General features: G+C 38.6%; 2 protein-coding genes across 3 annotated transcripts; both read left to right on the top strand.

The window, feature by feature from the left end:
* TNO1 (TGN-related, localized SYP41 interacting protein) lies at positions 1-7,712 on the top strand. The gene is given in 10 exon segments (XM_008223750.3): positions 1-961; positions 1,051-1,254; positions 1,348-2,671; positions 2,674-4,340; positions 4,342-4,512; positions 4,844-5,813; positions 5,930-6,582; positions 6,870-7,017; positions 7,109-7,190; positions 7,336-7,712. Coding segments are annotated over 10 exon segments (5,472 nt in total). The 5' UTR covers positions 1-811; the 3' UTR covers positions 7,439-7,712.
* A 142-nt stretch (positions 7,713-7,854) lies between these two features.
* Positions 7,855-11,154, top strand: LOC103321893 (CAAX amino terminal protease family protein). Of its 2 annotated transcripts, XM_008223748.3 has the most exons (9): positions 7,965-8,153; positions 8,281-8,398; positions 8,568-8,626; positions 8,737-8,994; positions 9,415-9,475; positions 9,913-10,037; positions 10,317-10,379; positions 10,472-10,596; positions 10,856-11,154. In XM_008223748.3, exons 2-9 carry the CDS (start codon positions 8,308-8,310, stop codon positions 10,995-10,997), a joined length of 924 nt encoding a protein of 307 aa, XP_008221970.1. In that variant the 5' UTR covers positions 7,965-8,153; positions 8,281-8,307; the 3' UTR covers positions 10,998-11,154. The 2 variants fall into 2 exon arrangements, with proteins under 2 accessions (XP_088901359.1, XP_008221970.1); XM_089045233.1 differs by lacking the exon at positions 10,317-10,379 and having other exon boundaries at positions 7,855-8,153.
* The last annotated feature ends 760 nt before the right edge of the window (positions 11,155-11,914 follow it).

The raw sequence follows: 11,914 nt of genomic DNA, 5'->3' as shown, positions 1-11,914 counted from the left end.
TAGCAAAGTTGAAAGTCTTCTCAGCATAGAGGTGAAGTACTGGATCCAACTGTTTGTTATTAATACCCAAATCTGCCTTGCGTAACCTTGTCCTCTTCGCTTGACTTATGAATACATTTCACATGTAAATTGTTATTTAAAATTCAAACTACAACTTAAATTCAACACATGCTAAAATGCTATAACTAAAGATTATTTAATAATTTCCAACAAAAAAAAATTGATTAATAATGTTCTTTAAAAAAAAAGATTAATTAATAATATTAGCAAAAAAAAATTCTATTGCACCTTAAGATAAATTTTTTAATATAACAGTCGCACCATACCAGCATAAATTTTTCATCAAGTAAAAGGAGAGGAAGCTGGAATGAAACAGTAACGGTGGTCCTTGTACAGTAAAAATAACGGAAGAAGTAACGGAGAAAAGTAAAAGAGACCGACAGACGAAGAGAGAGAGCGCGCGCGCGAGTAAAAGCAGGGAAATTTTAGTCAGCTCCTCAGGCAGAGTCCCTGCAAGATCAGATACACCACCGGACCGGAAGTGGTTCGTCTTCTTCAAATCCAACACAATCCGATTCGTAAACCTACTTCTTCTGTACTGTTAATGAAATCCACGGGTCAAATTTGATAATTCCGTGTCGGTTCCCGAATCTTCAATCTCCATTCCTAGGGTTTTAACTTCGGTCCCGGACGAATTTATAGCTCTTGGATTGATTTCTGCCGATTTAGGGATTCATAGCGTGTTTTTTGTTGGATTTCGGATCCGAGCCTTATTGCGGAGAAGGTATCGATTAGGGTATGAGCCATTGCGATGCCTGAGAACCGTGGTTCAGGGCAGGTTCAGGAAGGTTCTGCAGTTGTGGCACAGGGAGATCAAGGGATTCAAAGCAGCCAAATTGCAAATGGGTTAGCTGAAGATTCAAAAGCAATTCGCGACGACGTCGTTGGACCAGTGAATCAGGTAATTGAATTCTGAGAATTGCAATTTGTGACGGTCTCGTTTCAATTTGATCTGTTGCATAAAGCTAGGGTATCGGTTTTTAATTGCAGGAATTAGGCTCCGTGCCACCGGTAACGGTCCCGGTAGAAGATGATAACAGTGTTTCGGGAGATAACGGGAAAGTGACAGAGGACTCGGGGAAAGAGGAGTTCGTTGATTGCTCGGACGATTACGCCATGGATGAGGTGGAACGCCTGCGTGCTTTGCTGGAAAGCACAGTTGATGAGAAAGAAAGTTTTGCGCGCCAATTCGAGGTCGATAATTTCTTTTTTAATACAAAAAGATCGATGCTTTTCAAGTAATTTTTGTGTTTTGGGTAATAATTGTTGTTTTTTGTTTAACTAAAGGAAGAAAGGGAGGCTTTTGCCAGAGAAGTTGCTACTCTTCGGTTACAGCTGAAGGCTCTCACTGATCAACAGGCATCGCTTGGTGAAAGTGGTAATTTTATTCATGAGGCAGAAAGTGGGGAAAATTATAACGGTACTGGTACCCGGTGGAGTGAGTTGATGGACGAGTGTTCTGGGCTTGTTAAAACGGCTTTAGAAAAACAACTGCAGACTGAGGCTGCGGTAAGGGAGCTTGATGGATTTGTGTTTAAGAAGGATCAAGAAATTGAGGAACTAAATGCGAAGGTCAATGAATTTTCAGTATTGAATGATGTTGTCGCAGTTTTTTTGAATTCTGCTCAGAGGTCTGCGGAAGTATCATCTGTGGCTCAGATTGAGAAGGATGCACATTTTGAAGTTGTAACAAACAGGATGTTGGCTTCCCTTAGGGGTGTAATTGACCAACAAGAGATGGTGAATGGTTCTATTGGTGGAAAATTAGTACATGTTGAGGAAGGCACTTCTATGCTAATTGAGAAGTTCACCCAGATGCTTTCAGAAATTGAACAACTTAGACAGTGTTTGCCGGAGGCCAGGGAAGATCTTAGTTCGCAGGAGTTAGGGGGGATTTTTGCTACTGTCCGTAATGAGTTACTTGTGCTCAAAAGAAAGGAAGCAGAGTTTGTTGAAAGATTGAGCCATCTAGAAGATGAAAATAGGAAATTGATTGAAGAACTTGACAATCAAAAAGGGATTGTTGAGACAGTGAGTGCAGATCTAGGAAAAACAAAAATGGAGCTGGAGCAGGAGAATAACAGGTGCGCTAATACAAGAGAGAAGCTTACTATGGCTGTGACAAAAGGAAAGGCATTGGTACAGCAAAGGGACTCATTGAAACAGTCCCTTGCTGAAAAGATGAGTGAGCTTGAGAAGTGTTTCATTGAATTGCGAGAGAAATCAAGTGCACTTGAAGCTGCTGAATTAAGCAAGGAGGAATTACTTAGAAGTGAAAATTCGGTTGCATCACTGCAAGAAATACTATCCCAAAAAAATGTAATTCTTGAAAATTTTGAGGAAATTTTGTCTCACAGTGGTGTACCTGAAGAACTTCAATCTATGGATGTTCTAGAGAGACTTCGATGGCTTATGGATGAAAATGGTAAACTCAAGGCCATTTCCCTGGAATTCCAAAGCTTGAAGGCTGCTATGTATGCAATTGATCTACCAGAAGTTATTTCATCTTCTAACTTAGAGTCTCAAGTACATTGGCTTAGGGAATCATTTTCTCAGGCCAAAGATGAAGTGATCATGTTGCGTGATGAAATTACTGCAACTAAGGAAGTGGCACGAAAAATATCGACCAATTAACCGATTCACTTTCAGCTGAATTGCAGGCAAAGGAATATCTCCAAGCAGAGCTGGACGCTCTGACATCCGAATACCAAGATATTGTCAAGAAAGAGCAACTGGTGTCTTTAGAGAAGACTGAGATGATCAGGATGTTACTTGATGCCTCTGGAGTTGTGGTGGACAATGAAGAGGTTTATCAGCCTTCCTTGGACAATGCCTTGCTCATTGACAGATGCATTGGTATGATAAAAAAACAGAGTAGTGCCTTACTTGATTCTCCAAAGGTTGATGCTGAGTTGTTTGAAACAATTCAAAGCCACCTGTATGTAAGGGATCAGAAGTTGATGTTGTATGAGAATATGCTAGAAGAGGAGATGCTGGTGAGGTCAGAGGTGAATAATCTGTCAAATGAGTTCCAGGCAGTATCTCAAAAGCTTGTAGCATTGGAAGAGGAAAAAGGGTCCCTGCAGAAAGATGTTGAACGATCAGAGGAGAAAAATACTGTGCTAAGGGAGAAGTTGTCCATGGCAGTCAAGAAAGGTAAGGGACTGGTTCAAGACCGGGAAAACTTGAAACATCTTTTGGATGAAAAGAACTCAGAAATTGAGAAGTTAAGGCTTGAGTTACAGCAGCAACAATCTGCACTTGCTGAATGCAGGGATAAGATAAGTAGTTTGTCTACTGATGTAGATCGCATCTCAAAGTTAGATGCTGATCTTGTTTCTATGAAGGAACAACGGGATCAACTTGAACAGTTCTTACTGGAGAGCAATAACATGTTACAGAGACTAATTGAATCTATTGATGCCATTATTCTTCCTATTGAGTCAGTTTTTGAAGAGCCTGTGGGGAAGGTAAACTGGCTTGCAGGGTACATGAATGAATGTCAGGATGCCAAGGCAAATGCACAGCGAGAGTTGGGGATAGTAAAAGAGGAAGCCAGTAATCTGGCTGCTAAGTTAGCAGAAGCCCACTCAACCGTAAAATCTCTGGAAGATGAATTGTCAGTTGCAAAGAATGATATATCTCAACTTGCTGAAGAAAAGAGGGAAATAGAAGTGGATAAGACCAATGTTGAAAAAGAGTTAGAGAAAGCAATTGAAGAAGCTATGGCCCAGGCTAGCAAGTTTGGTGAGGTTTGTGCATCTAGAAAGTCACTGGAAGAGGCATTGTCACTTGCAGAAAATAATGTATCTGTGCTTGTCAGTGAAAAAGAAGGGGCTTTGGTCAGTAGAGCTACTGCAGAAACAGAGCTGGAGAAAGTGAAGGAGGAAGTTGATATTCAGACCAGCAAACTAACAGTGGCCTATAAGACCATAAAGTTGCTTGAAGATTCCCTATTGCAGGCACAGGCCAATGTTTCTTTACTTACTGAACAAAACAATGATTTTCAAATTGGTAGAACCGATTTAGAGGTTGAGCTAAAGAAACTCCAAGAGGAAGCTAGGTTCCATGATAACAAGCTAGCAGATGCCCATGCAACCATAAAATCACTGGAAGATGCATTGCTGAAGGCAGGGAATGATATTAACGTACTTGAAGGTGGAAAGAAAAATGCTGAAGAGGAAATATTAACGCTTAATTCCAAGTTAAATGCATGCATGGAAGAGTTTTCTGGAACTGAGGGCAGCATAGAAAGCAGGTCCAAAGAGTTCAGTGGTGACTTTGCATAAACTTCAACTCTTAATGAAGGATGAGACTCTGTTGTCCACTATGAAAAGATGTTTTGGGAAGAAATTTAAGAGCCTGAAAGATATGGACCTGATTCTTAAAAATATATCAAACCATTGTGTTTCCTTGGGTTTAGAAGACTTGCAAAGACACCAAGTATTGGAGGTATATAATAAGTTTTCTTCTTTAGTGCTCACTTTATTTTTGTTTTTGTGCATGCTATGTTGGTGGACCAGAATCTATCTGCATTTAGATCTCGCCTTTTCTATGTTGACATGCCAATCGAACATGGTCCTCAAATTTGGTATTAGTTTTTTTTTTTTTAGCTCTGATAAAATCAAATTCTTTTATAATTAGAATGTCATATGATGAACAATCCCCAATGACTCAAAATATTTGTGAAGATCTCTTATTTTCTGTCATAACGGATGATGTTTTCAAGAAGAACTCGACTTCTTTTTGTTTTCTAACTAGCCCCTTTTATTACTTATTCCAGGAGGATTCATATGTGGCAAAATCTTTCTCAGAAGGTCTTGACAGTATTTCCAGTGTTGAAAAGGATAATGGTGAGGACAATGTTACAGATGTCGAAGATGTGTCTTCATGTTTGAAGAAGACTGTGGAAAGGTTCCAGTTGCGAAACAATATTCTTGCAGAAAATTTTGAACGCTTCTCTCTTTCTACAGATGAGTTTATTGCAACTCTATTGAGAAAATTAAAGGCAATAAGGGATGAAGTAGTAACTGTGGTTGAGCACACGGAATCTTTTAAACGAAAGGCAAATAATCTGGAAATATATGAACAGGAACTGGAGAATACAATAGCCATTTTAGAAAATGATCTCAAGTCTCTACTTTCTGCATGTACTGATGCTACCAGAGAACTTCAGTTTGAAGTCAAGAACAATTTACTTGAATTGAGCTCTGTTCCTGAGCTTGAAGATTTAAGACATTATTCGTCCCCAGAAAGAGGAGTAATTGCTGAAGAGGCCACAGAAACACATGAGCAAGCTCTAGACGGCAGCAAATATGGAAAAACAGCAGAAATGTTGTCAGTTTCTATTAGAAAAGTTAAAGCTTTGATTAAACAGTTTGAGAGCACAAGTGAAGTGGCAGCCTCTACAATTGAAAATTTGCAGAATAAACTGACCGAAGCTAGGTCATCTTCTGAAAAAGCCATGGAAGAAAGGGATCTAGGAAAAAATAGGATTTCCAAGTTGGATGCTGATATAGAAGCATTACAGAATAAAGTGGCAGAAGCTAGGACAAATTCTGAAAAAGCCATGGAAGAAAGGGATCTAGGACAAAATAGGATTTCCAAGTTGGATGCTGATATAGAAGCGTTACAGCATTCATGCAGCAAGCTGACGCTTAGACTAGAGGATTATCAAGCACAAGAGGATAAGTTTAGGGAAAAGGAGGCAGAAGCTCAAATCCTGTACAATACTTTGCTAATGAAAGAACAAGGTAAAGATCTTAAATCTTTTCTTTCCTTTTCATGATGTTGCTGAACATATCTACTTTGCTGTTCTAATGACTGTAAGTGCTCTAATGACTCATTTGTTCACATTTTCTTGTTTCAGAGGCTGAAGACTCCATCCTGTCGGCATCTGAAGTCAAAACCCTCTTTGACAAGATCAGAGGGATTGAAATCCCTATGCCAGAGTCAGAAGTAGGAAATTTGGAGCTGCATGATTCAGCTCATGTAAAGAAGCTCTTTTATGTTATTGATAATATTATTAACCTTCAGAATCAAATAAACTTATTGTCTCATGAAAAAGAAGAACTGCAGTCAACTCTTGGGACTAGGATGCTTGAAATTGGACAACTGAAGGAGGAGGTTGAACATTATGACAGAGATAGAAAAGATACAGAGAAGATGAAAAGCGAACTGTCTGTGCTCATATATAGTTTGGAAAAAATTATAGATATGTCGGGAGGTAATGATTTAGTTGGAGACCAGAAATCTTCTGGTGTGATGGGACTTCTATCAGTATTAGAGAAGCAGGTTATGGCTTTACAAATGGAGTCTGAAAATTCAAAATCAAAAGCCCAGGAACTTGGTACTAAGTTGGTCGAGAGCCAAAAGTTTGTGGAGGAATTATCAACCAAGGTTAATGTGCTTCAAGATTCACATCAAGGAAGGCCTGCTCAGCAAGAGATTGTTCAGGAAAGGAGCATCTTTGAAGCACCTTCGTTGCCTACTGGTTCCGAGATATCTGAAATTGAAGATGTGGTAAATATTGATTTATATGATTCCACTATACATTTCTGCAAAGTTGTCTCTTGATTTATTTTGAACGGCTGATATGTGATGCCATTATTTTCCAGTTAATGTGTTTTAAGGTAAAATCAATATAAACTTCGGTAGGTGATTGAGGTATAGGCTCATCAAGTTAGTTGTGTGTTGAGGAATATGTGCTTTGAAGATGAAATGTGTTAGTAGTTTTGTTTCAACATCTTTATAAAATATTTTCCTGCATACGTAAGAACTGAAGTTGTTTGTAAATCAATTATATTCAGGGGCCAGTTGGAAAGAACACAATATCTCCTGTACCATCTGCAGCTCATGCGAGAACTATGCGGAAGGGTTCAACTGACCATCTCACAATTGATATTGGTTCTGAATCTACTCGTTTAATCAACAGTTCAGAAACTGACGAGGACAAAGGTTTGCACTTTAGGATTTGTCTGTCATTCCTAGTAGTTTTAAGGCCTGGTAAACTTATTTGTTTTGTTTTTCTTTTCTTGCCCTCTTCCAGGTCATGTATTCATGTCTCTCAATGCATCTGGTCTCATTCCAAGACAAGGAAAGTCGATTGCAGATCGAATTGATGGAATTTGGTAAAGTGCTGAACTTTAAACTTATTACATAAAGAAGAGGGTGGGGATGGATAATACCAATTTCTGCTAGGTTATCTTTTTTAGTTTTTTCAGAAATACATTACAGGAAAGCTTTACTAAGGTGCTTCATTCTCTATATATACAGGGTATCTGGTGGTCGAGTTTTGATGAGTCGGCCAAGGGCAAGGCTAGGCCTAATTGCCTACTGGCTCTTCTTGCATCTGTGGCTGCTGGGAACCATTTTGTAACCAAGTCTGATTGTTTCTCATTTTGGGTCTGCAAGCAAAATGTATCATAGCCTTTTTGTCATTCTTCTCTTTCGCTTTGCATATATGCCCCGTCCCCAAGTTAATTCTCTGCAATCACATTTTTAGGTTGCAGAGGATCAAATGGCTCTATGGCCGTGGAAATATTTTTTTTCCACTTTTGTCAGTTATTTGTTTTGTTTAATCGTAGTTTGATATATGACAGATGAACCAGAAATCTTTGTAGTGAATCTAGCGACACAGTACTTTCAATCCTTATGCATATTTTTTACATTACAGTGGTAACACCAATTACCAACCACCATAATTCTTTTATTTAATCTGCGCCTGCCTTGCCATACGCTTCCCAAAATACTGGATTTTATTATATATTGTTATTTGATAAATGCAAAAGACCGGATTTAGAATCCGTAAAACACATGGGCACACCAGAAATGCATGGCCTCTCATTCCTGCTACCTTCAATAATCCACGTGGCAGCAGCAGTATATTCTTAAAACCCAAAAAAAAAAAAACAAACAAAATTAATCATAAAAAGCACGAAGCTTTACATGGTCTGTTAGTCGTTGGTTGTTCAGTCTTGGGTCTTCAGCTCCGGTCGTTCTCATGTTTCCAGTTCTAAGCACCGGATTTTTAATAGATTTTTCTCTTTAAGGAGCACTCAAAGAGGTGCATAATTCCACGCAAAACTAAAGAGGTTCGTTCGTTTAATCTTCACTTGCCATTTTTTCTGTTGTCCAAATGAATAATCTAAGCGAGCTTCAATTTAATTTATGGACTTAGATTTTCTGGTGAAGTTGAATTTAGGAAATTGGTTTTAACAGGACTCTGCCCCTGCCTGCTACTATCGAATGGGTTCGCTTGCTGTGAACATTTGGCGGTCTACAGTAAACAATGCCGCCTTTACAACCCCATTGAGTTGGGGAAGCTCTATCTTCATCAGTTAGTCTTTTCACACTGCTTGAATTTGTTTCTATGTTTCTGGGTTTCTCCTGGTTTTAAGAGATTAACCCACTATTATCTATCTTATGCATCATTTTGCTTAGTTCTTGGTTGGCGTTTATGATTTTGCTTCTTGCCTGATTTTACAAAAGTTGAAACATTTGGACAGGTGGGAATTTGCTTGGCCTTTATGATGCGCAGAAGGTTTTACCTGCCAAATTATGCAGTGTGAGGCTTTCATTTCTACACTGTTTGGTCTATAACTATAATCTTAAGACAAACACTCAATTTTTCATTCACTATAATATTGATACAGTTGTGCGTTTCTGTCTTGGCAGGGAGTTTCAATTAGCCCAAGAGCTTTTGCAAGTCGGAATTCGGTGAAGAAACTGAGGAGGGACGGAGAAGCACGGAAAAGAGTAGCAGATAAGAGCACTGCTTCTGAAGATGATTATGTTCAAATTGACAAGAAGGTGGACCCTTCTGATAATTTAGCTGCAGAGGAATTGGTTGTATTCCCTCCCAGAGGTGCTGTGCTTCAGGCTTGCACTGTTACTTCTGGGTTGATAGCGGCATTGGGTATAATAATTCGACAGGTATGATTTACTTAATGTCTTCTTGGATCAATGTTTTTTGTTGAATTTTTAGGTCCACCTAACCTAATAGTTTTTACATTCTTGCCTCTTTTTTAGTTTCTAATGGTGATGTGTGAACAAACTCTTTTTGTTTTCCTGTTTTACCTTTTTGAGAACTTCTTTTATTTTCTTTCTTCTTCTACTAGGCAGTATATTTTGATGGACTATTTAAACGAAGAGAACAGGATCATAGGCCAGGTTTTTTATAGACTTGGATATACATTTTGGACCTTATAGAACACATTGCACTGCACTTTCTCTTCTTCCTGTGACTCAATTGTCCTTGTTTCTGTTATTTTATGTACTAAAGTTTATATTGTCTGATAAAATCAACATTTTCCCCTGAACATCGACTAGTCATGACCTATCTGCAACTTGCAGGCATCTCATGTTGCATCAATTGAAGGATTGCCAGTCTTTGACTGCTCGTTGGACATATCATGTATGAACTTTCACTTACTCTTCTCGATGCAAGAATTGTCAATGGAAAGTTTATTTTCATTCTCTTTGATAAGAAGAGCACCTGCATCTTTGGCAAAGAGACAGCCTATAAGCAAGATTTGTGTAGAGTGGGTTGTCTCAACCTCGAGTCTTATTTTAAAGGACAAATAACTTCATGGAAAGGCCATATAGATGAGTCATATTCACCGTAGGTGACCAATAGGTGGCTAAGCTTTTTATAACAGGATAGAAGTAGATATGAGAAACATTAATTGAATACTTCGTAGATAATGGAGGAAAACCCATCCCACTGCAAGATCAACTTTCCATTGCTTTCTTCTCTTTAACCTTTTTAGTTTCAGCTTTTTATGTCATTGGCTCTGGATTAGTTGTTTCATTAGTTTAAAGAGCATAACTCTTTTCTCCCCTTTTCTGCAGTTGATTTTGAGGTGTGGTATCTTGAGTTGATTACAGGATTAGTTATTGTTATATCATTATGCCGATATCTCTTGTTGAAGACATGGCCAGATTTTGCAGAATCTAGCGAAGCTGCCAATCAGCAGGTATCGACTTTCTGCTCTAGCACATCTGCAGGGACTAAGAAGAGTTTGCAGTAAACGCAGTCAATAGTTGTCTCCACAACACAAGCTAATTAGATTTCTGGATTACACATTGAGGAAACTGTCTCTACGGCATTTAAAACTTGTATAATCAGACACAAAAGAGCCTAGTTGATATTATAGTAACTCAGTTCCCCATTGCTGCTTGTTAGCATCCCTTTAAGTGAGAGTATTCCATAGCTGCTTCTGCATCTCTGACATACATCTTTTCTTGTAACTTAGGTCCTTAGTTCACTTCAACCTTTAGATTACATAATCGTCGCATTTTTGCCTGGGATTAGCGAGGTAAGCAAATACATTTCATCACATTGTAGTAGCTTACCATTCTTGTTTGTTCAACTCATTTTGCATTAATTCATGGTGCATTGGTTGGGCAGGAACTTCTTTTCCGGGGTGCACTGCTACCACTTTTTGGATCTAATTGGAGGAGTGCATTGGCTGTCGCCATCATTTTTGGTGTTCTACACCTGGGGAGTGGCCGAAAGTATTCCTTTGCCGTTTGGTACTTGTCTTCGTATCTCTATCCAAGTACTTAAATGCTCCATTCAGGCCATTGTTAGATATGAACAGCTTTAACACCAAATGAGTTTTCAAGCCTTACCTATCTGAATTCCCATTTCTGATATCGAATACATCACAGTGCAAAAAGACTTGCCATATAATGGCAACTTATGGAAATAAATTTATGGAGTTGAACTCTCCATGAAAGTTGTGTGTTGAAAATATTGCTTAGTGATTGATGATTTTCTGCCGTGTTGCAGGGCAACTTTTGTTGGGCTTGTGTATGGTTATGCAACCATCGTCTCCTCCAGCCTTATAGTGCCAATGGCTGCTCATGCGGTGAACAATTTGGTGGGAGGGATATTATGGCGCTACCGATCAGATTCACCGCGGCGGATATGAGAAGACTGCCACTGTCATTTGCCAACAAGTGTACATAATTTTTTTTGTGACTTCGAAGCCTACAACTTCAAACTAGTGAAGTCAATGTAGAAGTTGATCAACCGTATGTTTTTCTTTTTACAAACAATATTCTAAACTACACTACTTTACATATTAACTTACCTATACTTATATGTAAATTAATTTACCCATCTTATGCATAGAGGCAAAAATACGTAGGTAAATTAATTTCTAACAAAAACATAGGGATCAAAAATTATAGGAGCAAGAACGTGACTTCTTGCTTCACAAATAAATCCCTCAACAACGGTTGAAAATTATCCACGCTACGCTTGAGAATTAATTATTATGCACTTTTATCAAACGACACCGTTTGCACCCGCTTCCAAGACGACTGCTTAAAAATTATCGAACGACGGGATTGGTTCAATTATTTGGCTGCAGGCAGCTGATGGTGCTCCGTATGGTACGTACTCAGTCGTTGATTGAAGGGGTTTCAAACCCCACCATCAATTTTAGGGTTGGTTCAATTTCAGCTCTAATCATCTTTGAACTTTGATCCGATTTGCATTTAGGTTCCTCAATTTTCAAAATCATTCATGTGATCCTTCAGCTTCAGTTGTGTTAGGACAAATGGTCTTACTGTCAATTTTATTATATTTTATGTTAAATGCATAGGCAAAATAGTATTTTTGTATTATTTTTAATTTACACTATTTGAATATTTCTATCACTCAAAAAATAAAATAAAAAACTAAAAACTAAAAGACCTTTTTCCTATCCTTGCCACAGTAGCCACAACCCCTCCAACCCAACCCCACCTAAACACACACAACCCACAACAACAACCACCAAGACATCCTCACCCTCACTCTCACCATCCCACTCATGGCTTTGTTGGATTGTAGGAAAGGAGA

This window comes from Prunus mume, linkage group LG2 (genome assembly GCF_029339155.1).
Source record: "Prunus mume cultivar Tortuosa linkage group LG2, ASM2933915v1, whole genome shotgun sequence".
Taxonomy (NCBI): Eukaryota; Viridiplantae; Streptophyta; class Magnoliopsida; order Rosales; family Rosaceae; genus Prunus; species Prunus mume.
The sequence above is the reverse complement of the archived record's forward strand: the minus strand, read 5'-3'. Positions and strand labels throughout refer to the sequence as shown.